The 24471-nt window shown below is 46.8% G+C and overlaps 1 protein-coding gene across 2 annotated transcripts in view; it reads right to left on the bottom strand.

Moving 5' to 3' along the window:
- Positions 1-24471, bottom strand: part of LOC119384074 (DENN domain-containing protein 2D) — a 184981-nt gene that overhangs the window by 31416 nt on the left and 129094 nt on the right. For both annotated transcript variants that reach the window (XM_037652354.2, XM_037652355.2), the window contains exon 13: positions 6846-6969. In XM_037652354.2, the coding sequence (XP_037508282.1) occupies positions 6846-6969 (124 nt within the window). The remainder of the gene's footprint in view (positions 1-6845; positions 6970-24471) is intronic.

The raw sequence follows: 24471 nt of genomic DNA, 5'->3' as shown, positions 1-24471 counted from the left end.
TACAATGAGTGCAATGTGTCTTGGCACGTTCTCATGGTGCAAGATCCAATTATCGCGAACTTATTTTGTGACACGTCGATCGCAGTTGCGCAACCGCTTCAGTATTTCACAGTAAAACTCCCTGCTGGCTGTTTGTCCCTGTGGCACGAATTCACTGTGAACCACACCTTTTCCTTCAAAAAACACAATGAGCATTGCCTTGATTCACGATTTGCTGATCCTTGCTTTTTTTTTGGGCGAGGAGGCTCCGTGGTGTGCCTCTCGCTGCTCTGACATTCTTGGAATCTCTTGAGCCACATTAAAGTTTGGATTTGTTACATCGTGTCGTCACCGTATGCTTTCTGAAGCATTTCGGGCGTCTCGACCCGGTTTTTACCAGTTTCACACAAAATTTGATAGCATAAGGCTGCTCCAAACCCCCCCCCCCCCTTTTTTTTTCTCGACGAGGGTGCAGTAAGTACCCTTGCGCAGTGCGTGACCTGCCTCAACAACTGCCCACAGGCAACTGAAACCGGTCTCATTGTTAACCTTACATCCCACACTAACTTCTTTGCCCAAAGACACCCCCTGCCAGGTGGCATTGCTGACTATAAGAAAAATACTACAGGAACATTTGGGACAGATCTTCTGTCAGGAATGAATGAATGAAACCACGCTTATTTCACATTGGAATGCGTCAAAGGCGCAGCAGTGGAAAGGGAGGGGGTATAATAATAATACCCTATGCTGTAATACACCCTCCAAAACATATGAGATGCGCACTGGCGTTATCCTACCTAGCAGGCAAGGGAGGCGTGTCCGATAGAGGGTGACTCCATATCTCCTCACCACCAATAAGAACCTAAAGAGATGACCACGAGAGCGTTCAAATTTAGGCAGCTGCCTGCTGGCCCAGGCTAAACTCGGCACCCACTCCCCCACCCACCTACCTACCTACCTACCCACACCTACCCACTCATCTAATCAGCCCATTCGTCCATCTGGCTGTGCGACCATGTAGCTAGCTACATAGACCGACTGACAGATCGAAAAGGTGAAAGTGAGATTTAAGCACCTTCACTATTGAGTAATGCAGGCACTGCGGAATCAGGGCGTCAACGAAACATATATAAATATACTGGAAGAAATGTACAGCGGCTCCACAGCCACCATAGTCCTCCATAGTGAAAGGGACAAAATTCCAATAAAGGGTGTAAGACATGGAGAAACGATCTCCCCAATGCTATTCACCACGTGCTTACAGGAGGTTTTCAGGGCCCTAGACTGGGAAGAATTAGGGATAAGAGTTAATGGAGAGTATCTCAGTAACCTGCGATTCGCTGATGACACTGCACTGATGAGTAACGCGGGAGACGAATTACAGCTCATGATTACTGAACTGGATACGGAAAGTAGAAGAGTAAGTCTGAAAATTAATATGCATACAACTAAAGTAATCTGGAACAATCTTGGCAGAGAACAGCGCTTTGCGATAGGTGGCGAGACACTGGAAGTTGTAAAGGAATAAGTCTATTTAGGACAGGTAATAACCGTGGAGCCGAACCATGATGCTGAAGTAACTGGAAGAATAAGGATGGGTTGGAGCACATTAGGCAAGCATTATCAAATCATCAATGGTAGTTTACCACTATCACTCAAGAAGAAGGTACAGTAATACCTCGTTAACTCGAACTCGCATATCTCGAAAAATCGGCTAAGTCGAAGTTTTCCGCGGTACCGTACAATTTCCCATAGGTGCAATGTATTTATTGCCCTTTATCTCAAAGTATTTTTGTGCCCACTTTCGGTTATCTCGAAATCTCGACTGAGAATGGAACCGAAACTTCGCCGCCGAACCGTTTCACAAAATACTAGCGGCAAAATGTCATACGTTTCACAAGGTTCGCGCGAGGCTGCCGCGTTTACGACGAAGTGGACACTGTTCCCGAAAGTAAAGTTGGAACCTAGCGGCATACCAACTTTGTCGAGCAACCCTGTGTCACGGCATGTGACGCTATAGACGTGCGCATAAGCAGGCCCTGCAAAATAGCTCGGGTCGTACCTAGGTGGTGTTGGTCGCATTGGTCGTACACGTTTTGTTTACCGTCAGAGATGCGATTTCAGCATTTTATTTACGCAAGGCACGTCGCGCGGATTTTTTCGTTGGCCGTGCGATGTGGTGAGGATAACGCCACCAAAGCAAAGCAAGTCACTGATGCTGCAAAGAAAGGTAGCCCTAATCAAAGGAACGGATTCGAGGCTCGAAGTTTCCGGACGTCAAAACGGCGCTGAATGTGTGGCATCGTGCGAGTGGAGCCCCTTCCAGTCACATCGACAGATAAGGCCGATTCTCTGAACTTAGCGGTGGGCTAAACTGATCTAGCCTGCGACATCGGTTGGTTTGAACATTTTTTAAGCCAAACAATGTGGCGTCACGCACAGTGATCGCGGCAGCGTCGACGCAGCTACTCGAGGGGTCACGACATCCGCCGAAACAAGAAACATGCTTCGCTTGATGCGAAATAAATTTGAGTGCAGCGGCGCGGATGATCAGCACATGCGACGTGTTAAGCAACTCGAGAAAGCTTTGCTAGGTGCAAGTGTTACTGAGAGGCAGACCAGCCTTAGTCGGTCTCTCTGCACTAAATAAAAAGGCAGTGCCGAAAAACACAGCTGGTTAATAGCGATGGTATGTCATTATTTTTCTTGAAAACCTTTACAAAGAGCCAGTTAGGCGCTCCTGTTAAGGAACTGGTCAGTAGAAATAACATTTCTAGCTAGAACTGAACTTCTCAATAGAATTTGCCCAACTTTGCTTATCTCGAAAATCTGCTTATCTCGAAATGTTTTCTGGTTTTTACTACTTCGAGTTAACGAAGTATTACTGTATACAACAGCTGCATCTTACCAGTACTCACCTACAGAGCAGAAACCTGGAGGCTTACAAAGAGGGTTCAACTTAAACTGAGGACAACGCAGTGAGCAATGGAAAGGAAAATCTTAGGTATAACCTCAAGGGACAAGAAGAAAGCAGAGTAGGTCAGGGAACAGACGCGTGTTAAAGACATCTTAGCTGAAATCAAGAAGAAATGGACATAGGCAGGGCATGTAGCGCATAGGCAAGATAACCACTGGTCATTAAAAGTTTTAAAGGAGTACTGACATGAATTTAAAAATTTTTCGGGTTGTTACTCTAAATGAAAGCACGGGTGTCAAGAACCCTAAAAAGAGTGTCGTGGTGCCTGGGGATGCATTGCATATATTTTTAATACCGCTTCTTTCAACCAGCCGTTTCGGTTTTGAGAGGGCGGCTTCATAGTGACGTGTCAAGTCTGCCCGTGACGTCACGGGCAGACTGCAACCCACGAAATATGCACCTGCTGTCCTTTGCTGTCAGTCGAACGTGGTTCATGATGAGTGAACTGTCGTCCAGTGCCTGCGACAGCGATTTCTGTCATTTAGGCTGCATGCAGAACCCAGACTTCGCAAAAAAAGTGAGCTGACTTGAAACGTCATAGGGCTGTCCATGCGGTGAAGCTGCCTTGCAGATGTTGGGAGATGAAAACTTTAAAATCAAACTTGAACATATTGTACTCCCTTTATACGTGTTTCCCGTATATGCGGTGTGGGGAGAGCGTTAACACTACATTCCAAAGAAACCAAAAACGTCCATTTTGCTGCACTTCAAAATCGTGTCAGTCCTCCTTTAATTGTTGGGGTTTTAACGTCCCAAAACCACGATATGATTATGAGAGACACCATGGTGGAGGGCTTCAGAAATATTAAGGGGGGACACGGGTCTTAGAAGGCCGAAAATCGCGAAAAAATCGACTTTTTGAAGCTGACATTTTCGGAATCTATATCTATTTTTGCACAAAGCTGCTAAGTTTCTAGCTTCTATTTTAATTATTTCCGCCGTAAAATCAATATGTAACACCAATATGAGGTGTGTCTGAGCGCAAATTGACGCTAAAATCGCGCTCTTTCCGCGCCGAACCGCTGCCGGTACACACGGGCTATCATGGCCATCTTGATCTCGTTTGGAAGAGCCGTTCTTCATCTTCAATTTCCCGCCACCGCTGGCTCGCCATGCCCATTGGTTTTCTAGCAAAAACGCGTCATCGAGAAGTACAAGCGCGCGATTCTATTGGCTGCTTGGGGCACATGACAAAATCTAGGCATCCGATTGGCCAAGCGGCGTTTCCGGCGTCTGCTTCACCGCCGAGACGCGCGTGAGCGTGTGCCATTTTGTCCTGGTGTTGTCGTCCTGGTGGGTCGTGTCATCAAGAAGTTCCGCAACAAACACAAATTCGAAAAGCGGGTGAGGCGATCGCGAACCGAGAACTTCAGGAAGCGCCCCGCAACGACCCAGGACAACGAGGATGACGAACTCGCAGCGGCTGTCGACGCCAGCGCGGTAGGCCTAACGGACGCTAGTCCTACGAGCCCGTCAGTTGCCGACAACGTTGTGGAAAGCGCCCATGTGCGTCACGACACACAAATTCTGCAGCCCCAATAGATAGAGGACAAGAAGAAGAAGGTAGAAGAGAAGCTGCAAGAGATTTCATCTGTTGCGGCGATGGAACAGAAGCGCAGCCTTATCGCTAAACGCGCGGATGCCGTGTGTCCCCCATCTGATAAAATGACCTTCACCATCCTGGACTTGGAGGCTGTAAATGCTTTGATAATATTGCATTTAAAGTGCAAGATTTGCAACGGAGACGCCGAGATCAGGAGAGGCAAGCGGGAATACGGCCTTGGCCATCAAGCTTGAGCTAGTGTGTGTGAACTGCGGTGACGGGTCGTCAAAGCGGAGTTCGCCGCGCGTCGACGGACAGCAGAAAATAAATCCATTCACACTGAACGTGCTCGCCACCCGCGCAATGCAGGCTACTGGCAACAGGCAGACTGCTTTTAACGACATATTTGCAATGATGAACATATCGCGTCGCGGCCTCCACACGAAAACGTGGCAGGCGTACGTGAAGAAGAACCTAACACCTGCCGCTACTCTTGCTGCCTCGAAACTCGTGAGTGAGTGCGCGAGTTCGGTTCGTGACATCTACGCGGAACTCAACATGGACAACCCGGGAAACATCGCCGTGTCATACGACGGATCGTGGATGACGCGCGGACACTCGTCGCGTATTGGCGTCAGTACCGTCATTGGCCTCGTTGGCCTCGATAAGCGGCCTCGTTGCAGCAGAACTTGAAACTTGCAGCAGAACTTGAAAAAAAAAGGCATGCTCATGCTAACAATCCGTCTGATTATATGCCTGGTGCATATTAATCGCTAAAAGAATGTGTGCCTTTGATATTTTTCATTCTGTAATGCTAAATAAAGTTTTAACCTTTTTTGCTCATTTTCTCAGAACATGGATTTTGGCCACTTCCCTTGTTTGCTTCTTCTGTAAAAGTCGGCCTATGACGGCTAGAGCTACAATTATTTTTGCACAACCTAGCTAAATGTGCATAAAAAGCAATGCTGCAAGCAGATTTTCAATCTGCAATTCCAATTTTTTTTTATTAATTTAAAATTTTCTTGTTTTTGGCTAGGTGTAGACCATGAACTCATTAGTGCTGTAAATTGAGTAGTAGTTGTTCAATTTCCAATCAGCTTGCAGCGTTGCTCTCCTTAGGCTTTCTAGTATCTATATGTGGGTTTATAATGATGTTATGTTGAATAGATAATTTTTTATTGTTTCGGCAAACAATAGAATGAGATTACTAATTATCTCTGGAAATAATCGGCCTGTGTAAAATATAACTGGATAGTTAAATAAAGCTAAAAAAACTGAACAAAGCAGTGTAGTTTCATCTAATTTGGACAAGAAATAACCTATGTTATCTCTAAAAACCATGTCCCCCCTTAACCGCCTGGGGTCCTTTAACGTGCACGTAAATCTAAGCACATGGGCCTCAAGCATTTCCGCCTCCATCGAAAATGCGGCCGCCGTGGCCGGGATTCCAACCCGTGACCTGCAGGTCAGCAGTCGATGGTCTGCCTTCTCTTGGAATCCAGTGACTCACTGGATTCCAAGAGAAGGCAGATGCACAAGGGAGAGACAGGAAGACGAGATTAAGAAGTGTGCCGGTATAACGTGGCAGCAGCAAGCACAGGGGCGGGTTGATTGGCGGAGAGGCCTTTGTCCTGCAGTGGTCAGGCCGATGATGGTCATGACGACCATCGAGCCATTCAACCACCAGGAGAGGTTGGTTGTTTGTCCATTACATGTACATGAAGTCAACCGAGGGCCAGAAAGTAATGAATCGTGATTTTAGCAGAAATCGGGAAAACAGAAATGGAAGAAAAGGGCAGAAGAAGCAGATCCGGCTCTGCACTTCAATGACCTCTACTTTCCCTTACGCCCTTCTTGGAGCTATGTGGTGGTAATTAATTCCATAAAATATGTCAAGTCCCTTTTCTATTGGCTTGTCACACACCACATTCATAGAAGCATAGTGAAAGGATTCCGCTAAGAAATTTTAGCATTAAGCAACTTCTCTGGAAACAGTGTCTAAGTGGCCCAACACCATAAGTTTCTGCTCTCCACACCCACCAAACAAAGAAGCAAACATACAAGCTTTAAGCAAAGACACATAAAAAGTAAAATTCCATACCACGCTTTCATTTTTCCCCAAAGCATGCGCACCGAACAACAAATTCTGATAACTTGAATTCCAAGCTTTCTTTATGCCCCCACTCTGTTCCCGGAATATAGCGTCCTGCCGTCTTTACTTCTATCCTTGTCCACTAAGATGCTTTCCTAGTTGTTGACAGTAAGCTTCCTTTTACAGTTGGCTAAGGTGAGCCAGGATATGCCAAAGGTATGCACAGAATTATGCAGCTGCCACCACAGCCTCACCGGTCATGTTCTTGGCCAGGCTGAGTGCGGTGCAAAGAGAGTGCCGCAACTTGTTGGGAATGACATCAACATTGTCCTCGTCTTCACACAGCAAGGCACCGTGATCAACGTCCACCACCAGCACCTGCAACATATCCATTGGCCTCACTGGTTTATGAAATAGCAACTGCTGTCATTCAAAAGGCAACGCAACCTATTTTTAGGTTACCTATACCCAGTTATAACTGCGTGACGCCATAAACTTGCTATTTAAAACTTATGCCACCACTATGCACTTGCGTTTAATTCATACTTCTTGAATACAGCACGAAGGAAGGCACCCAATCACGGCATCTTCTTGTCCTGCGTGCCAAATTGAGGACTGTTTGCTCGCAAAATGTGCAGAACACTTACTTGCAGTTTTACTATTCGCGCTGAACACAACATTGACATATTTATTTATTTATTAGTTCATGCGTGCAAGTGCTAGCCCAAAACGGCTGTAAGCTGGCCCAGGTGAAAAGGACCTGGTCTTAGTTTCAGGTCAACGGGTCCCGGCAATGAAAGCAAATGGTTCCAGTTGTAAGGCAACTGGGAATCAACTGGTACCATGACCAGTACAGCAAGTAATTGGAACCACTAGGGATACGGCTGGGAACCAACTGGCACCATGACCAGTTGCATTGGAAGAAACTGGACAAACTTTGGATCCTACTTGGAACCTTAACCAACTGGAACCTTAACCCGTATACATACATATCACACAAAATGAGAAAGTTAGGAATAAAACATCGTACTAATACTATGCTATTACTACTACATTACATTGCTACACCACTACTACTACAACACTGCAGCCATTACATGTTACATTTATGCAACAAAAAACATACATACACACACAAGAGCCAATGAAACTGTGATATCTATAGTTAAACCAATCAGTACATCAATAAAATCTGCTGAAGGGTGATTCCATGAGAAATGGAACATGCATGTCCACTTGATATTTCTGTTTTCCTGGTTTTTTATATCTTATATGGGCATATATGCTGTATGTTATATGGGCATAACAAGAAAAATTGTGATGACCAAAGTGGTTCGTCACGTCTGCAGGTGCGTGGTCAGTGGAAAGAACAACAAAAGACGCAGGAGCAGATGTGAGACTACATTTAACAATACAAAGGACACTAGTGAAGTACAATAAAACAAACTTGCAACAGAGCTAAATACACTTTAATGCACACAAAGTTTTAACGACGGAGTGTTAGAGAATGAGCAAAACAACGTCTAACAGGTCTGTCAGCGACGAGGTCTTCACGAGACGGCAATCTTCAGGGGTCGCGATGGCTCTCCCCGTAGGCGAGCCAAGGCACGCAGGTGGCACCCGTCCTGCATGCACTCTCAACACAAAGACAAGGCCTTGGTTAGGCCTCGTCTCGAACATTGCCTTACGCCATCCCAGGTGGCAGGGACGATCACAAACCGGTCGTCACAGCAGGAGCCACGCCCAGCGTCTGTAGCCCAGGGCCTCGTCAGGAAGGACAGTACACTGGTTCTGCATGTCCTACATCCAGCTTGTCCAGCACCTTTCTGCCTGTTGGCAGCACCTTTCTGCCTGTTGGCATCACGTGACGCCAACAGGCAGGAAAAGAGTGTTCTACACTCACCGCCATGGCTGCGACTGGCGCTGACTAACACTCCCAGGTTTAAATGCACATATATACCCCATAAAGTGGACGGGAGGATGACCGCCGCTGTAGCTCAGTGGTAGGGCATCGGATGCGTTATTCGAAGGTTGCAGGTTTGGTCCCTGCCGGCGGCAAGTTATCTTTTCGTCCACTTTACTTTCTTCACACTTTATCCTAACTACAACGAATAACATCCCCTATACTTTCTTTGGCATTATTGTCTGTTAGTTCTCATTTAATATTGTGTCTAACTAAGAAACGAGCCCTTAAAAGCCATATTCTTTCCTTCTTAACCGCACAAAACATCACAGAAAGTCAAAAGAGAAACACAAGAGAACCACAGCTCCGCTGTTTCTGCGGATTTCACACTGGGTGAAACTCTGCTACTATTTGGGCCATGTCTGCCATTTTTTTTCACATTTTGTTCCTTTTTTGGACAGCATTAGGAAAGCATGGATGTAATTCACTGTGACGAGTATTAAAACTAGCAGAAAAAATTTATGACATAATGTTTACAGTTCCCATTAAATTCAGTCATTCAATCGGAAACTATTGTGGTAAGGAATAACGGGACACCCACGCCGCCACCTTCAAATATATTTTTTTTTTTTGGCATGTCAGGAGTGTTGTTTGAAAATACGATTTTCAATGCCATGCATTTAGAATTTGCCCACATAACATATAAGGAAACAGACAAAACAAAAATATCGAGCGGACATGCATGTTCAATTTCTCATGGAATCACCCAGAAGACGGTTGTTTTAAGATGTTGGCTTAGAGCCCCTTTTATTCTGGGGCCGTTTACAGGAAATATTGGTTTTTAAAGACATTCATTTAACACAAGCAGTCTCGTTAACAACCCAGTGGTGATAACGTGTGACATGTTTGGTCACAGACTCGATAAAGTTGCCCTACTTTATTTCTGATGTGTTGCAATAGATCAGGTACAATTACTGTAGTCTATCTCTGCGGTGCCAGATTTCTAGCGATGCCTGCTCAGCCTTTTTCACTTGAGAGCTTGCCGACGTGTGCCAACTGTGCATATTACAAATAAATCTGAGCAATCTTTTTTTATTTTCCTTGTGGGCTACTTTTTGTTTTGTGTACGGACACCAAACTATTGATGCATATTCAATGACTGGTCGAATAAACAGACTGTTTCGTATGTTGTGCAGCCTGCTGTAATGTTCCGCTAAGGTACCCAAGTTTGCTTACAGCTTTTTTCTTGATGTCAGAAATACGCTCGTTTCTTTGAACATGGCTGTCAGCATGACAGCCATGTCATTGTAATTTGCCAGGTCTTGCAGCATTTTTGTTTTTTCTTATTTCGTGAGCTTGCCCTACGGCATCAATACACATTACACAAAATTGTGCAGCTGTGTTTCCTCCATAAAGTCTAGGAGGGACCTATGATGCAGACCGTATATCTATCGCTGCAAGTCAGGCAGCATGGTGTGCTGAAGTCCTGCACGACGCAGGTGGCGTCGACGAGTCGCTTGTAGCCCAGGGCATGTCCACCAAAGATGGTTCAGGTACCGCACTGACCCAGGACAAAATGGGCAGCTTGAAGTTGTCTCGGTGTACCCCCACATCGCGCGGACTGAAGGCATCACAGCTGCACTCACACGAACCTCCTCTTGATGAGCAAGTCCATCTTGCAGCATTTGAAATGTGTTAGAGGGGTACTCACACGAAAATGTTCAGTTGTCGCTTTTTTGTGTCAATTGAAAGGCCAAGTCTTCAAGAGCCTGGACAACGTACTGGTAAGCGTGAGTGCGCCCTTAAAAATTAATTACGTGTTTGTAAAACCTAGTTTTGGTTCCTACTGTACCCTGATGTCATGACACAGTATGAGCTTCTCGTCACGTGCTTGCGCAAGATTCCACTGCCGCTCTGCTCCGTGGCTCCACTGGCGATGCACAAGTGGCCATTTTTTATGTTTAGGTGCCTGACGTCATTCCCAATGGGTGCGAGAAGTCACCAGAATTTATATTGTAGCCTGACGTAACGCTAGTGCTGGATGTCAGTAGGTGCGCTGTGCAAAAATTGAATTTAATGTCAAAATAAAATACATATCTTATCATTTACTGAGCTTCACACTTGGTCAGAGCGGTTTCTGTATACAGGAGATTTGTATGGCAGAGTAAAACTCCCCTTCGAAAATTTGTGTCAGTACCTTCAAAATTCTGTGCTATATTATGTCATGATTTGCAAATTGTTTAGTTCTGATGAATACTGTTGTGTTGTTAGTCTTGGTTTCAATAACCCGCCTGGAAAACCTGGAACGTCAGAGGTGCTGTTATGTATATATATCTGGGTATCATCAAATGAAGGATCAATGTTTCACTGTGTTATGGTGGCTGGTTGTATCTCTACTTCGGGGCCTATGGCCATGATACCACATTGGCAACGAGGTCTTAAAATTTTCTGAAGGCATTACCTCGCCCGTAGGCACAGCGGCCACGTCATGAGCTTCTCCAGGCCTTGTTCCACCACCGTCGTTGCCGCCTGTGCAGAGCTGCCTACCCGTCCCATGCCCACAGTGGTTTTGCATGTTTGAGACCTTTCTTTTGGCATCCGGAGCATATGACTTCCCACCCGACCGATGCCAAGCCCTCCTGTGTTACACAGCCTTGGAATTCAAGGTCAGCACTTTTTCTTCACACTGCCATCTCACGTCTCTGAACTCACTGACACGGTTGCCACTGCAACATTGTCCGATGAGGCCAGAAAGTTGGCCACGACCAAGCCGATGCTGCGTTATCGCAGCATTTTGCCTTGGCAAGCAATGTCATCATGGAACTATCACTTCCGCCCAGCAACTAGGCGAGTCCATACATACAAGAGTATGTTGCCACTTCACGAGAGCTTGCTGTTTCGTGTTCTTTAGTCATCATGGATGACTCCCTCTGCGACCAGTTCTTAGAAGGCATCACATCACAACAACATCGTGAACTTCTGCTTCTAGACGGTTCATCACCCTCCTTTTCACGCACCATACTTCTGGCACAGCAACTGGAGCAGGCTGCTCAGCAAGTTCGTGAGGTTGTTCCCGGGCACGTTCAGCTGGTAACTCCACGAGATTTGAGGCAGCCACGCTCGTCTCCCCATCAGTTATTGTCCCAGCAGACAAGCCCCCGTTGTCAGTTGCACCGTGAGTAAGCTTCCTCCTAGAGCTTCTGTGGCTCAGACAATGCACCACCGCATGTAATTGTTACTGTTCAAACCAGCACTGCGCCTCATCATCCTCCTGTCCGGCACAAGGCCAGCGCTGCTTTCACTGCGGTCGCCTTGGGCACTTAATTAACAAGCGACAGCGCCATTTCACCATTGCAGTCCATGAAGTCAACTGCCAGGACTTGTCCAATGATGCTGAAAGTTTAAGCGTTCTTACAGTGGTCAGTCCTGCACAAGCCGGCATTTTTGTTGACATTTTCGTCGTCGGAAAGTCCTTGAGGTTTCTTGCCGAGTTGGGATTGTCCATTTCCATCCAGGAAGAGAATCTGTTTCAGCAGTACTTTGCTGATGAGTCACTTCTTTCCACTCCCTGAGTTAAGCTGCTCAATTACTCCAAGCGCTTCATTCTCGTACGTGGTTGCTTCTTCACGGAAGTCACATTCCAGGGACACACAGCATATCTCCTGTTCTATGTTGTGTCAGAAGGTACATCAATCCCCGGCATTGATGCACTCAAGGTTCTGGACCTGCACATTGAAGGGTTGTCCCTGCATTGCTTCGAGACGTCAACCATGCCAGCGGCACTTGACGCGGCCCAGCTCTCAGGCTCATGCCAAGCTTCACCACCAGACTCTGTTCCGAAGACCCTGTCTAGTGAGTACGGCTCCCTCTCCATCCCTGACCTTGGTCACACAAAGGATTTCCTTCGTCGCATCAAAATCAAACTAAAGGTACCTCCTGTGGCATTGAAACTTTGACGCCTCCCGCTACACTTCCGACCTCAAGTTTCAGAAGAGCTTTGTAGGTTAAAGGAACTGGATGTCATTGAGCGCGTTAATGTCTCAGAATGGGTATCTCTTATCATAGTGGTAAGGAAGAAGGACGATGGCATTTGACTCTGTGTTGACCTTTGGGAACCTAACAAAGCAGTCATCGCCAACAGCTTCCCACTTCCTCACACGTAAGAGCTCTTGAACAGCCTCGTCAGTGCCACTATCTTCTCTAAATTGGATCTTCTATATGCCTAACACCAGGTTTTGCTGTATCCAAAGAATCGAGACTTCACTGCATTCGTGACTCATGATGGACAGTTTTGTTTCAAGCAGGAATACTTTGGGCTGGCATCTGCTCCCGCAGCCTTCCAGCAGCTGATGTCACAGATTCTCAAAGGGTGCTCCGGTGTTTTGTTCAACATTGGTGATAACGCTGTATTTGGCAAGACCAAACATGAACATCTAACGAATTTGGCCACTGTTCTCCGCTGCATCAAGGCAGTTGGACTCAAGCTCAATCTCAAGTGCACCTTTTGCATCGAAGAATTGTGTTTCTTGGGCCACAGGGTCACTACCAAGGCATCTCACCACTGCCAGAGAAAGTGGATTCTATCCTGAACGCTCCCACCCCCACTGACGCTACTAGTCTGCATTCGTTTCTCGGCCTAGCCGAGTACTACGCCACGTTTGTTCCCTGCCTTGGTGGAGTCATGGATCCAATGCGCGCACTGCTCCACAAGAATCAACCCTTCACCGGGAGTGACATCGTCAACACTAGTCTTTGGAAGGTCAAGTTCCTGTTGTCATCCAGCAAAGTACATCACATGTTTGATCCCGCTCTTCCGGTGGTTGTCTCCACAGATGTGTCTGACTGCGGCCTTGGAGCTGTTCTCCAACAAATGGATGGGCGCCAGCTACGCACAGTCGCCTTCGCATCTAGCACACTGTCTCCAGCAGAGAGGAAGTATGCAGTTGGTGAACGAGAAGCACTCGTGTGTCTGGGCCTGCGAGCATTGGCACACATGCTTTTGGGGACGGCACTTCACACTACGTACGGACCACCAAGCTTTGGTTTCCCTTCTGTCATCTCAAGGCTCAGGAAGGTGTCCTCTTCGCATCACACACTGGTCAGAGCATCTTATGTACTATAATTATACGGTAGAATACCACAAGGGGTCAGAGAATCAAGTTGCTGATGCACTGTCCAATCTTCAAGTGCCTGGTTTGCAAAAAGATGCTTCGCTCAACAAAGAGATCGTGTCTATCATTGCTCCACTCTGCCTCACCACAGAACAGGTCCAGCTGTTCCTGTGTGAACATTCTTCCTTGGAGCGAGTCGCATCATCTTCGGCTCTCTACAAATCCATCCCAGGTGAACTTCAGTCGTTCTTCGCCGTGTGGGAAGAGCTCTCTGTGGTCGACGACTCGTAGTTCCTCCGTCCCTTAAACCAAAGGTCATTTACACCGCGCACGAAGCCCACCCCTTGATAGATCACAACAAGGCGCAACTACGAGAGCAGTTTTGGTGGCCTGGCAAGGACAAGCAAGTGTAAATTGCCATCCGCAACTGCTTAGACTGTCAGAATGCGGACAAGAGTTCCAAGACTGCAGTAAATCTGCTGTGACTGTTCCCCTGCCAGAACGTCCATGGCAGAAGGTCGCCATCGACATTGTTGCTCCCATGGAAAGAGCGCTGCACGATTGCAGATTCACTATCACCTTCACAGACTACTTTCCAAGTGGCCAGAAGAACAGTTCTGCATGAAGTATTGACCCGCACAGTGACAAGCTTCCTGCTCTCAATATTTTCTCAATAGGGCTACCTCGACAAGGCTGTGTGCGACTATGGTCCTCAGTTTTGATCCCATGAATTAATCAGTTCCTGAAAGATCATGCCATTCGCCTCTTGCACACTTCAGTGTACTACCCCCAGGCAAATGGACTAGTAGAACGATTCAACTGCGTCTTCAAGAACTTCGTGCAGACAGCGTTGCTAGAACAGTGACCACTCTGCTCAGCGGCCATCGCATACCTTGGCACCTACCGGTGCTCACCGCACGCGATCACGGAAGTCGCCCCAGCTCTGTTGCTGCATAGAAGGCTGCCGAGAGCACACCTAGGCGTCGTCAGGCACCCGCTGTCCTCGTTCTTCAAAGACCCGGCCACTGAGCTCAGTGAGCTGCATTGTCGGGTGAAGCGCAAGCAAGAGAGCAGCAAGAAGTGGACAGATTTTGTCGAGCCACGAAGACAACCAACAACGGAGTTGGTGACTTTGTCTAGGTGAGGACACCCTCCATCAGTTGCAAAGGCGACCCCTCATTTGGCAGTCCCTGCAAAGTGCTCGATGCTGGAGCAGAGCAGGCAGTCCTCTTTCCGCCTCGGTGATTGCAAGAACATGAAATGCATCCAAGCTTGCCAAGGTCCCTGTACTCTGCATCCCCACATTCTGCGCCCAGAGGGGACCTGAAACGCGCAAGAGGCTAGCATACTGGCGTCCCCGTCACCGAGGGACGCTGGGCTACCAGCTGCTCATGAGGCATCTGAAGTGGCAGCTGCACCTCTGCCAGTTCCTGTAACCACCCGTGCTGCTCTCTACTCAGACACGCCTGAGCCACAAGCAGGTGCACCTCCTCCTACTGTTGCGGCTGACTGGACTGCTTTCCAAACCAGACATCCCAGAACCGCAACCAGGTCCGGCTCCTGTTCGCACCCAACTGCCATGGGCAAGACACCATCCAAAATATTATGGCCATTACGTGTGACGACTATATTAGCTTAATTCTTCTCATTAAGGTTGTGTCCCACAAAGAAATGAGCCCTCGAAATTTCCTTTCATTTCGTGTAGTCTATGTTGTTTTCAACGTTTGTGTAGAGATAACTTTTGGAGGGAGAGAAGGGATTAGAAAAGATTTGAGCACAAAAAGACTGGACACAAGACGACTGAACGAGCGCTCTCTTGTCTTCTTGTGTCTAGTCTTTTTGCGCTCAAATCTATTCCAGACTATGAACTAGAGCATTGCACGGGACCGGCCCGAAGGCCGAGCTCAGGCCGCGTAAGGATTTGTTGAATTGGGCCCGGGCCGGGCTCGGGCCTGAGTCGGGATTGTGAGAGCCCAGGCCTCATAAAAGTCGGTAATATGCGCGGGTATGCTATGTATAACTTCGTGAAACTACTTAATACCCGCCCTTGTGTAATTTCGGGTCAGCGATGCTTTTGTGTATCTTGTAAAAATTGCACATCTCCACTGGTCAGTAGCACTGTGCAACTTATCACCATGAGGTATAACGAGATGGCCTGCGCTGAACCAGTTCACGAACTGGTAACCGGTGCGATGAACGCAGTTCACGAAGGGATGTGGCGAACCAGCATTCATAAGTTGGTGCAATGGTTCCTTGAAATCCAATATTACATGACTAGCGCTTTGTACATGAGACAGCCAGCCATGCCTTCGCTTATATCATCCTGAAACTATTTCACAAATGTGTTACGGGCACAGTAAGCCGAAGATATATAAAACGCCAGAGTAAATTATGACACTGTCACAAGTTCTCACAAATGTCTCCAGAAAATATTCTAGTTGTGGTATCTTCACAATAACGGAGAATTAGATGATCCCCTTTATGCTTGTAAAACTGTCAACTTTCAACAATGCCTCGCTTATGTTCAAGGCTAAGCTGGCTTAACCAGGCCTCGCCGGGTTGGGCCACGCCCCAACCTTTTCAGGCCCAGGCCTGGTACGGGCCATGTTTGAAAACACCGGGCAAGGCTCAGGCCGGCCGGAGTACGACACGTTCGGGCTCGGGACTGAAAAATCAGCTTGTGCATTGCTCTGCTATGAACCAACACGCCCAGCAAAGAATTTTATTCAGAAGAGAGGAGAGTTTTCATCGGGTTTGGGAGTAGCTGCTGAAAGTGTTAAATGAGATTCCTTCGTTGTTGACCAGTCACTGCTTGCAGCTGCAAGAGCTGAGCAATCATCGTCCATTGATAAACACTTTTGTTGGCAGTACAAGAAAGCTTCTAGCCACAAAACTAACATATCATTCTTTAGTATCCCACTAAGTGTTAACAAGGTTTTTCAATGTCAAACACAGTTAAACGCGTTTTGAAAGTCCAGCAAAATGGCATCAATTCCAGGTTGAGCATAAATTAAAACTAGTGCTGTCAGTGTTGATTTCTCTTTGTAGAATCCATGTTGCCCACTGTCCTAGAGGGTCACTGTTTCAACAAATCCCAACTTGTGCTTAAAGGGACACTAAAGGCAAATAACAACTTATGTCAGAGTGAAATCTCAATGTATGACAACTTCTAAAATGGCAACATTATCAATAGCAGTGCCCTACTTACCGAGAAATTAAGCTAAATGTATCACATGATGAGCGCCATGAGTGGGACATTTTCGAAGTGATCCCGATGACGTATGAGAGTCTGCCTACAATAAATCGCTAGTAATCAAACTAGCAGCAATAAAAAAAGAACCTTCCACGCATCAAAAGACGTAATAAAATGCTGTTTGTTCATTTCCGTTTGATTCATGGAAAAAAGAACCTCTGTGGCGTTGCCATGGGGAACGGCGCACGTGGTTCAAAGGTTCCGTTTTCGCCGAACTGCGCTTCGCCTGGCGCCCTGCTTCGCTCATGCGGTCACGTCTCAGTGGTAGTTTCGGGATCGCGTACTACCGCATGTGTTTGCGCACTCGTGAAAGTCGCTCTGACAGAAAGTTTGACAAAATGCCGCATGCATGTGATGTTGCCGTATGCCCGAATGGTGCACAACGCCAGTGCTGCAGTAAGGAAACCGGTGTGTCTTTTCACTGGGTGCCGCGGAATGAACCCTTATGCTCGAAGTGGCTAAGTCGCTGAATTGGAGCCCAGCGTCACGAGCCAATGTCTCGTTGTCAAGTTCTCCGTCCACATCCATTGCGGCGATTGCGGCAAGCTTCGATGGCCGTTGTTGCTGCTGTAGGTCCCGCTACTTTCGCTCTGCTGCTACTAGTGTCGGCTGCCGCGCAGTAAAGGCGGGCAACGTTGGGCACGGCAGCAGTGACGTATGAAAGTCGGATTTCAGGCGGGTGAGTTGAACTGCGCTAACGCGTTGCGGACCACTAAAACGTGATTTTATTTCAAAATAAGCACTTCCTTGGCATAAAAGTAGCACTACGAAGTTTCTGGACCGCTATTTAAACAATCAACGTCGACTTAATATTTGCCTTTAGTGTCCCTTTAAATACTATATGCTGTGAGTCGACACAGCAAATTGCGCGAGTTGGTGAGTTAACACTTTGTGGATATATGTTCAGCACAGCACAGATGAGGGATAATAGATATGTGTCAGCCGAACATCTATTTCACTACATCAAAAAGAAAGAGACCTTTGAATGGCCTGATTCCCTGACACTCTTGCTTATCTGGTATGCACCACATGACGAGTGTTTTAACAGCGGAGCTGTTTAGGCTCAACGTTAGGCGGTGTAGAGTGAACAAAAACTATCATCATCATGATCGGCCTCCACCTTCTAGTGTGTTGCTCGACCGGTGCGCGCTCTTTTCGTCTTTTTCTTAAGACCTTGTGAATTATTGTTAATATAAGGCTAAATGTTAATAAAAGACCTAGCTAAGTAAGGTATTTCCAATTGGGATTTCTAACATTTGCATACCTGCCAAGTTTGGAGAAACAGAATCCGGGAGATCTACTGAACGGGGGGGAAGGGGGGTATAAAGTATAAGAGGGGGGGGGGGGTACAGCGACAGCAATTATATGGACACTGTCAGCGGGATTTGCGGTCGCCGCTGATCTGTACAGAGTCCAAACCGATAACATCGTCTACGCATCGTCTGTTTCACGTGCGAGTGAAAGCGCGCTAGCGATAGGTGCGAACGCGGTTGAAGCAGAGATATAACGACCTGGCCGTCACCGTCGCACGAAGGGCACATGCAATAACATCGCTCCGCGTGCGAGGCCTGTCGTCGCTTGCTTACCAGTTATTTCGTCGGGCAAGATTTGTGTGCACACAAACGCATCATCTACGAAATATTAACCGCTGATATAACCTATAACACGTTTAGGATGTGGCCAGACAACTTTGCTCATGTGACCTGACAAAGCACTGGACGCGCGGGGCAAAACTGGATTTTCGGGAGATTTTCCTATGACCCGTACAACCGGCAGAACGGTTCCAAATCCGGGAGTCTCCCAGGTCATCCGGGAGACTTGGCAGGTATGCATTTGGGCTTGTTGGTACATACTGACTACGAAAAATAGCGCTGAATGAATGTGTTGTGTTGTGCCTGTGTTGGCACCAATAGCGCCTGTGTTGTGTGTCCTCTTCTTGTGTCCCCGTTAATTCAGTGCTATTTTTCGTCGTCTAATTGGGATATTGCTAATTAGGACCTTGCTAATTAAGACCATTGTAATTGAGAACTTGCTAATTAAGGGCAATCTAATAAGGAACATGATAATTAATCGTCCACATAGACACAACACTTTGCCAAGCAATATAGTTCTATGCTCCGTACAGCAAAGCCTTGCAATGTCTAGCCAAACTTAGCAATGCCTTAGTGAAGCTTCTAGAACCCGACAGAAGCTAGGTTGGCTACAAGCTCTGCTCTTAGTCTAACTTTGCACTACTACTGCAAGTTGCCCACATTTTTTTCATGCTTTACCTATGAAAAAGCAGCCAGTTCCCCGCTGTGAAAACCGTCGGACAGTGAAGCTATAAGCACGCAAGTGTATGTGAGGCTAGCATCATCGTGAACATTTATTTTATTTATTCAGTCCCCCTCTGGTCACGTGACCTGCATGACTATATATGTCTAATCACGACGACGACAGCCCATGCCAGACTAAGCCCGCTTCACTGTAAAAGAATGCATCCCTAATCCTCGACCTAGGTGCCTGGTAGTGGCACTCGCCCACTGGTGTTGGCTTCCCTGCTTTATTCCTTCGTGCTCAAGAAGACGCTGGCAGCATCACTAGAATGTACTAGAATGGGGGACTGGGTCCACACAGGGCTCCACGCTGAGGCGTTTTTTTTTTCTGAAAATATATGTGGCACCACCATTGCCTTCACCTGAAGGTTACCATGGTTACCGCTGTTGTTGCCATGGTAATGGCCACGCGCGGCAGCCTGGTAGCCGTGCATTAGTCGCGTCTCTAGTGTAGCCCGCAGCTTTCGTGCGAAGCCGTGAACGGCATCCCACCGCATCTCAGGAACAATTCAACTAAAGGAACGCATACGTTTCTTTCGCTAAATAGGTACCCTGCTTGTAGCTAATAATGACAGTGTTACCTTCATTTCGTTTGATTGTTTTTGCGTGCCAACAAGCTTAAAAGAAAGAAGCTAGCGAACAAACATTATAAACAATGTGCCAGCGGCAGTGCGTCGAGCAGACGACAGCTCGGCGCTCTCGCCAGAGCTCCACTATGGCCACTGCTCCAACCGCTGGAGCAGACGGCAGCTTCAGGTGAAGGCGACTGCAGTGCCACCACAAACTTTCGGCGGTTTTTCGCTTCACCTTCACTGCTTGTCGCCCACTCCAGTAGAGCCACTCCCCAACAGGAAACCGAAACCGTAAGACCTGCTGTGATTCCTTATGTTCATAAGGTCTCCCATAACCTGAAAAGGGTAGCAGGCCGGTATGGGGTACCCGTTGCCTTTTCCGCGCCCGCTAAACTGGCTCAGTTGTGTCCGAGAACTGCTCGGGAGGAGGCGAGCCGAAAGGGATGCGGCAAGAAACATGGCACGACGTACGGAAAATGTGCCAAAGGCGTGGTGTACGAAATTCCCCTTTCTTGTGGCAACTCCTACATCGGACAGACCGGGCGCTGTATTAATGAACGAGCCAGGGAGCATGAACTGAATTTAATGAAGGACGGCGTGGCGCATTTGCCTATGCATTGCAAAACCTGCAAGTGTCAACCACGTTTTAAAGAGATCAAGATTTTAGGCAGAAGCAAGAATCAGACTGCGCGTGAGTTGATGGAAGCCTACTACATAAGAAAGAAAGCAGAAAGGTGTGTCAGTGATACGTCGGTGACGTTGTATGGATCGGAAAAGAGATTGTTTGATAGCTGGATAGCCTAAGGTGGTGTTGAGACTGCGCATGTGTGTATGTTGTATATTTATTTCTGGGTTTGCGCTCAGTCTAATTCAGTTGGAAGTGCCGCCCGTCCTGTCGTTGTGTGTTTCTTTCCTTTGTGTTGTGCTCTTTCGCGGCTAAAAGATGTCACTAAGCAAGTACCAACTAGGCCAACAAACAGTCTTGTTAAAACATATTTCTAGTGCAACTGGCCTGTCTTCGTGTGTGTCTTCTGCGAGCTTGCTATCTAGTATCGACAAGATCGTCAGTTCCATCGTTGCAACCACCTGCCGTGCAAGATACATTGGTTTCTGCGTGAGGAAAGGACTTACGCCGCCTGAAGTGAGTTCTCTCTTTGGTCATGTTACACCATCCAGGGGACACAGTGCTCGCCTGTGCAAAATTCTGCGTTCAGAACTGTGGAGACAAGTCCGCTTACTTAATGACTGGCTACGCATTACCCACCTGAAGAATGATGTTCCATGGGTAGCTGAAAAGAAGCTAAGAACGTCCAGACGCATCATCCATCATATGACGGAGTACTGGTGGAAGCAAATTCTAGGACAAAGTTGTAAGGTTTGCAGGGACAGTAAAGCAACGGGGAAATCAACGAATGTGGTGACGTTAGGAAACGTGAGCCTACCGGAGGACTCATCAACACTTCTTTCCAAGGGACCTAAGTACTGCATTGATGTCAGTGTTCCTGTGCATGAACTAGCGGCACTTAACAGATATGTGGCCGGTAAAGCCTCAGCAGAGGATAAAGAAAGGTGTCTGTTAGATGGTGTAGACAGCCTGGAAAAATGCGTTTCAGGGACTAGGCTAAGCCATAAAGCTGAGGTTATGCGAAAGACAGTAGCGTTTTGTAGAGAAAAGAACATTGTAATTCTGGAAGCAGACAAAGAGGGGTGTTTTGTAGTGCTGCCCAGAGGAGTGTTTAATGTGAAGGCAGCAGATGCTATAGCTAAGAATTTTGTTCAGGTAAAGAAATCTGAATCTAGGGTAAAGAGTAAGGTTGCCAGGCTATGTAAAGACCTGAATTTGGAAAAGTTGGCAACAAATATTGGCAAAATGAAAGCTACCACGTTAAACGTATTTTTCAGTGCTAAAACACACAAAATCGATGTACCCTTTAGAAGTATAGTGAGCGAACGGGACACATGGCAACTTTTACTCAGTAAGCACATACAGAAGGTGCTAAAGTGTGTTAAGATTAAAGACCCCTTCTTCACTAGCAGTTCGAAAGACATAGTGAAATTCTTGTCAGATAATGAGCACTCGCTTAGTAACGCCTTTTCAGTAGATGTGGAAGACCTTTTTTATTCAATTCCACATAGTGAACTTTTTGTTGCGGTGAGGACCTGCATAGAAGAAAGCGGCGTCATACCCTTTCAAAATGCAGCTGGTGTTACGCTAGACAACTTTTTAACTCTATTGGAAGCCTACCTGAGCAGTACTTTTATAAGTTTTGACAAGCAGCTTTTTCTGCAAAAACGCGGCATTTGCATTGGATCGTGCATTGCGCCGCTGCTGTGCAATATATTTTTATCTAGCGTTGACCGGTTGCTCGAGGAAGCTTTTTATCTGGACAGCACTCTAAGCGTTGCTAAGGCTTTTAGGTATATGGATGACTTTTTAATAGAGCTGTGCGAATAGCAAAATTTTGGGTGCGAAGCGAATTCGAATAATAAAGATTGAGTGCGAATCGAATCGAATAATTTTCGAATAATTTTCGAATATTTCTTGAACATTTTTCGAATAATTCGAAGTGAAATTACAGAAAAAGTTGCAGAGAATCCCTAAGTATGTTCTTGTGAGATGAGATAGCAACATGAAAGTGTTTCTTTTCGCTAGGTTGATGAAGCGCTGGTGAGGCCATATTTTATAGTTGTGTTTCTTATCAAGAATGAGGCAATGTAGAGACCGAATTGTATTTGGTGCAACCAAAGTGTTGCCGACAACACTTTACACGTGATAGGCAGAGATGCCATTTCCTCAGCCTCTCCTCCTCTTTCAACTTCTGTGGAAGTCCAACTGATGAGGCGGACAAGGGTGTGCTCCCTTCAAGTCCTGAGTTCCAAATCTGCCTCGTAGACGTCGATATATAAGAACATCTGAAATTTTGGATGCTAAAAAGCTTCGGCGTCTGATTTTTCCGACTTCCTGCCAAAATTTCAGGTCCAAAACAGCATTAATTGAGCCCCCAACTCTGCCACATCTGTCATCTCCATATTGGAACCAGCGTTTTCTTGAGTTAATAAATTTGCGACCGAAGCGGAGTTTGAAAGGCAGCTTTGCCGCAATACGGGGATGTGATGAGGTGAAGCATATTGAAAATCTAGGGACCACTTTCAAACGGACGTTGACTGTCTCTTGGCTAAGTTCGACCGTAACGGAGCTTGAAAGGCAGCTTTGCCGCAATACGGGGGTGTGAGGAGGTGAAGCATATTGAAAATCTAGGGACCACTTCGAATCGGATGTTGACTGTTTCTTGCCCAAGTTCGACCGTAACTGAGCTTAAAAGGCGGCTTTGCCGCGATACGAGGGTTTGATGAGGTGAAGCATATTGAAAATCTAGGGACCACTTCCAATCGGACTTTGTCTCTTGGCTAAGTTCGACCGTAACGGAGCTTGAAAGGCAGCTTCGCCGCAATACGAGAGTGTAATGAGGCGAAGCATATTGAAAATCTGAAGGGGTCACTTTCAACCGGACGTTGACTGCATTTGTCTTTGGGAAGTTCGAATAGTTCGAATAGTAAAATTCCAGTGCGAATCGAATCGAATAGCAAACACTATTCGAAAAATATTCGAAATTTCGAATATTCGCACACCCCTACTTTTTAATTCTTTTTAACAGACAAGGCTCCTTGAGGCGTTGCGATTATATTTTAAATATTTTTAAGACTCACGGAAAGGGCCTTGTTTTTACTCAAGAACTGCCGCATTGTAACACCCTGCAATTTTTAGACTTGAGGTTAACCTTCCATAGCGGGCAAACGTGTTGGCAATATTTTCCGCGTGCAAAGAAAGGGGTAATGCCGTATGACTCCTGCCAGTCAAAAATAGTCAAGCGTGGTATTGCTATGCTCTGCCTGGGGTCTGCTCTCGAAAAATCGTGCACGCACATGGTGCAGGGATCATTCGATAACCAGATCCAGTGACTTGAAGCTGCGAACTTCCCTGACTCGTTATTGACAGCTGTCTCCGAAGCGCTTTTACGGAAAGCTAAGAGTGAAGCTACCAGAGCTGCCACGGGGGAACAGGAAACCGAAACCGTAAGACCTGCTGTGATTCCTTATGTTCATAAGGTCTCCCATAACCTGAAAAGGGTAGCAGGCCGGTATGGGGTACCCGTTGCCTTTTCCGCGCCCGCTAAACTGGCTCAGTTGTGTCCGAGAACTGCTCGGGAGGAGGCGAGCCGAAAGGGATGCGGCAAGAAACATGGCACGACGTACGGAAAATGTGCCAAAGGCGTGGTGTACGAAATTCCCCTTTCTTGTGGCAACTCCTACATCGGACAGACCGGGCGCTGTATTAATGAACGAGCCAGGGAGCATGAACTGAATTTAATGAAGGACGGCGTGGCGCATTTGCCTATGCATTGCAAAACCTGCAAGTGTCAACCACGTTTTAAAGAGATCAAGATTTTAGGCAGAAGCAAGAATCAGACTGCGCGTGAGTTGATGGAAGCCTACTACATAAGAAAGAAAGCAGAAAGGTGTGTCAGTGATACGTCGGTGACGTTGCATGAATCGGAAAAGAGATTGTTTGATAGCTGGATAGCCTAAGGTGGTGTTGAGACTGCGCATGTGTGTATGTTGTACAGTGAAACCTCGGTGATACGAATACGGCTCATACGAATTTCGGGGTGATACGAATTTTTCGTTGGTCCCGGCCAAGGCCCATTGGCCTGCAATGTAATGGAGT

This window comes from Rhipicephalus sanguineus, chromosome 2 (assembly GCF_013339695.2).
Source record: "Rhipicephalus sanguineus isolate Rsan-2018 chromosome 2, BIME_Rsan_1.4, whole genome shotgun sequence".
In the NCBI taxonomy this organism is placed as follows: domain Eukaryota; kingdom Metazoa; phylum Arthropoda; class Arachnida; order Ixodida; family Ixodidae; genus Rhipicephalus; species Rhipicephalus sanguineus.
Note: the sequence above shows the minus strand (reverse complement) of the source record. Positions and strands in the feature narration are given on the sequence as shown.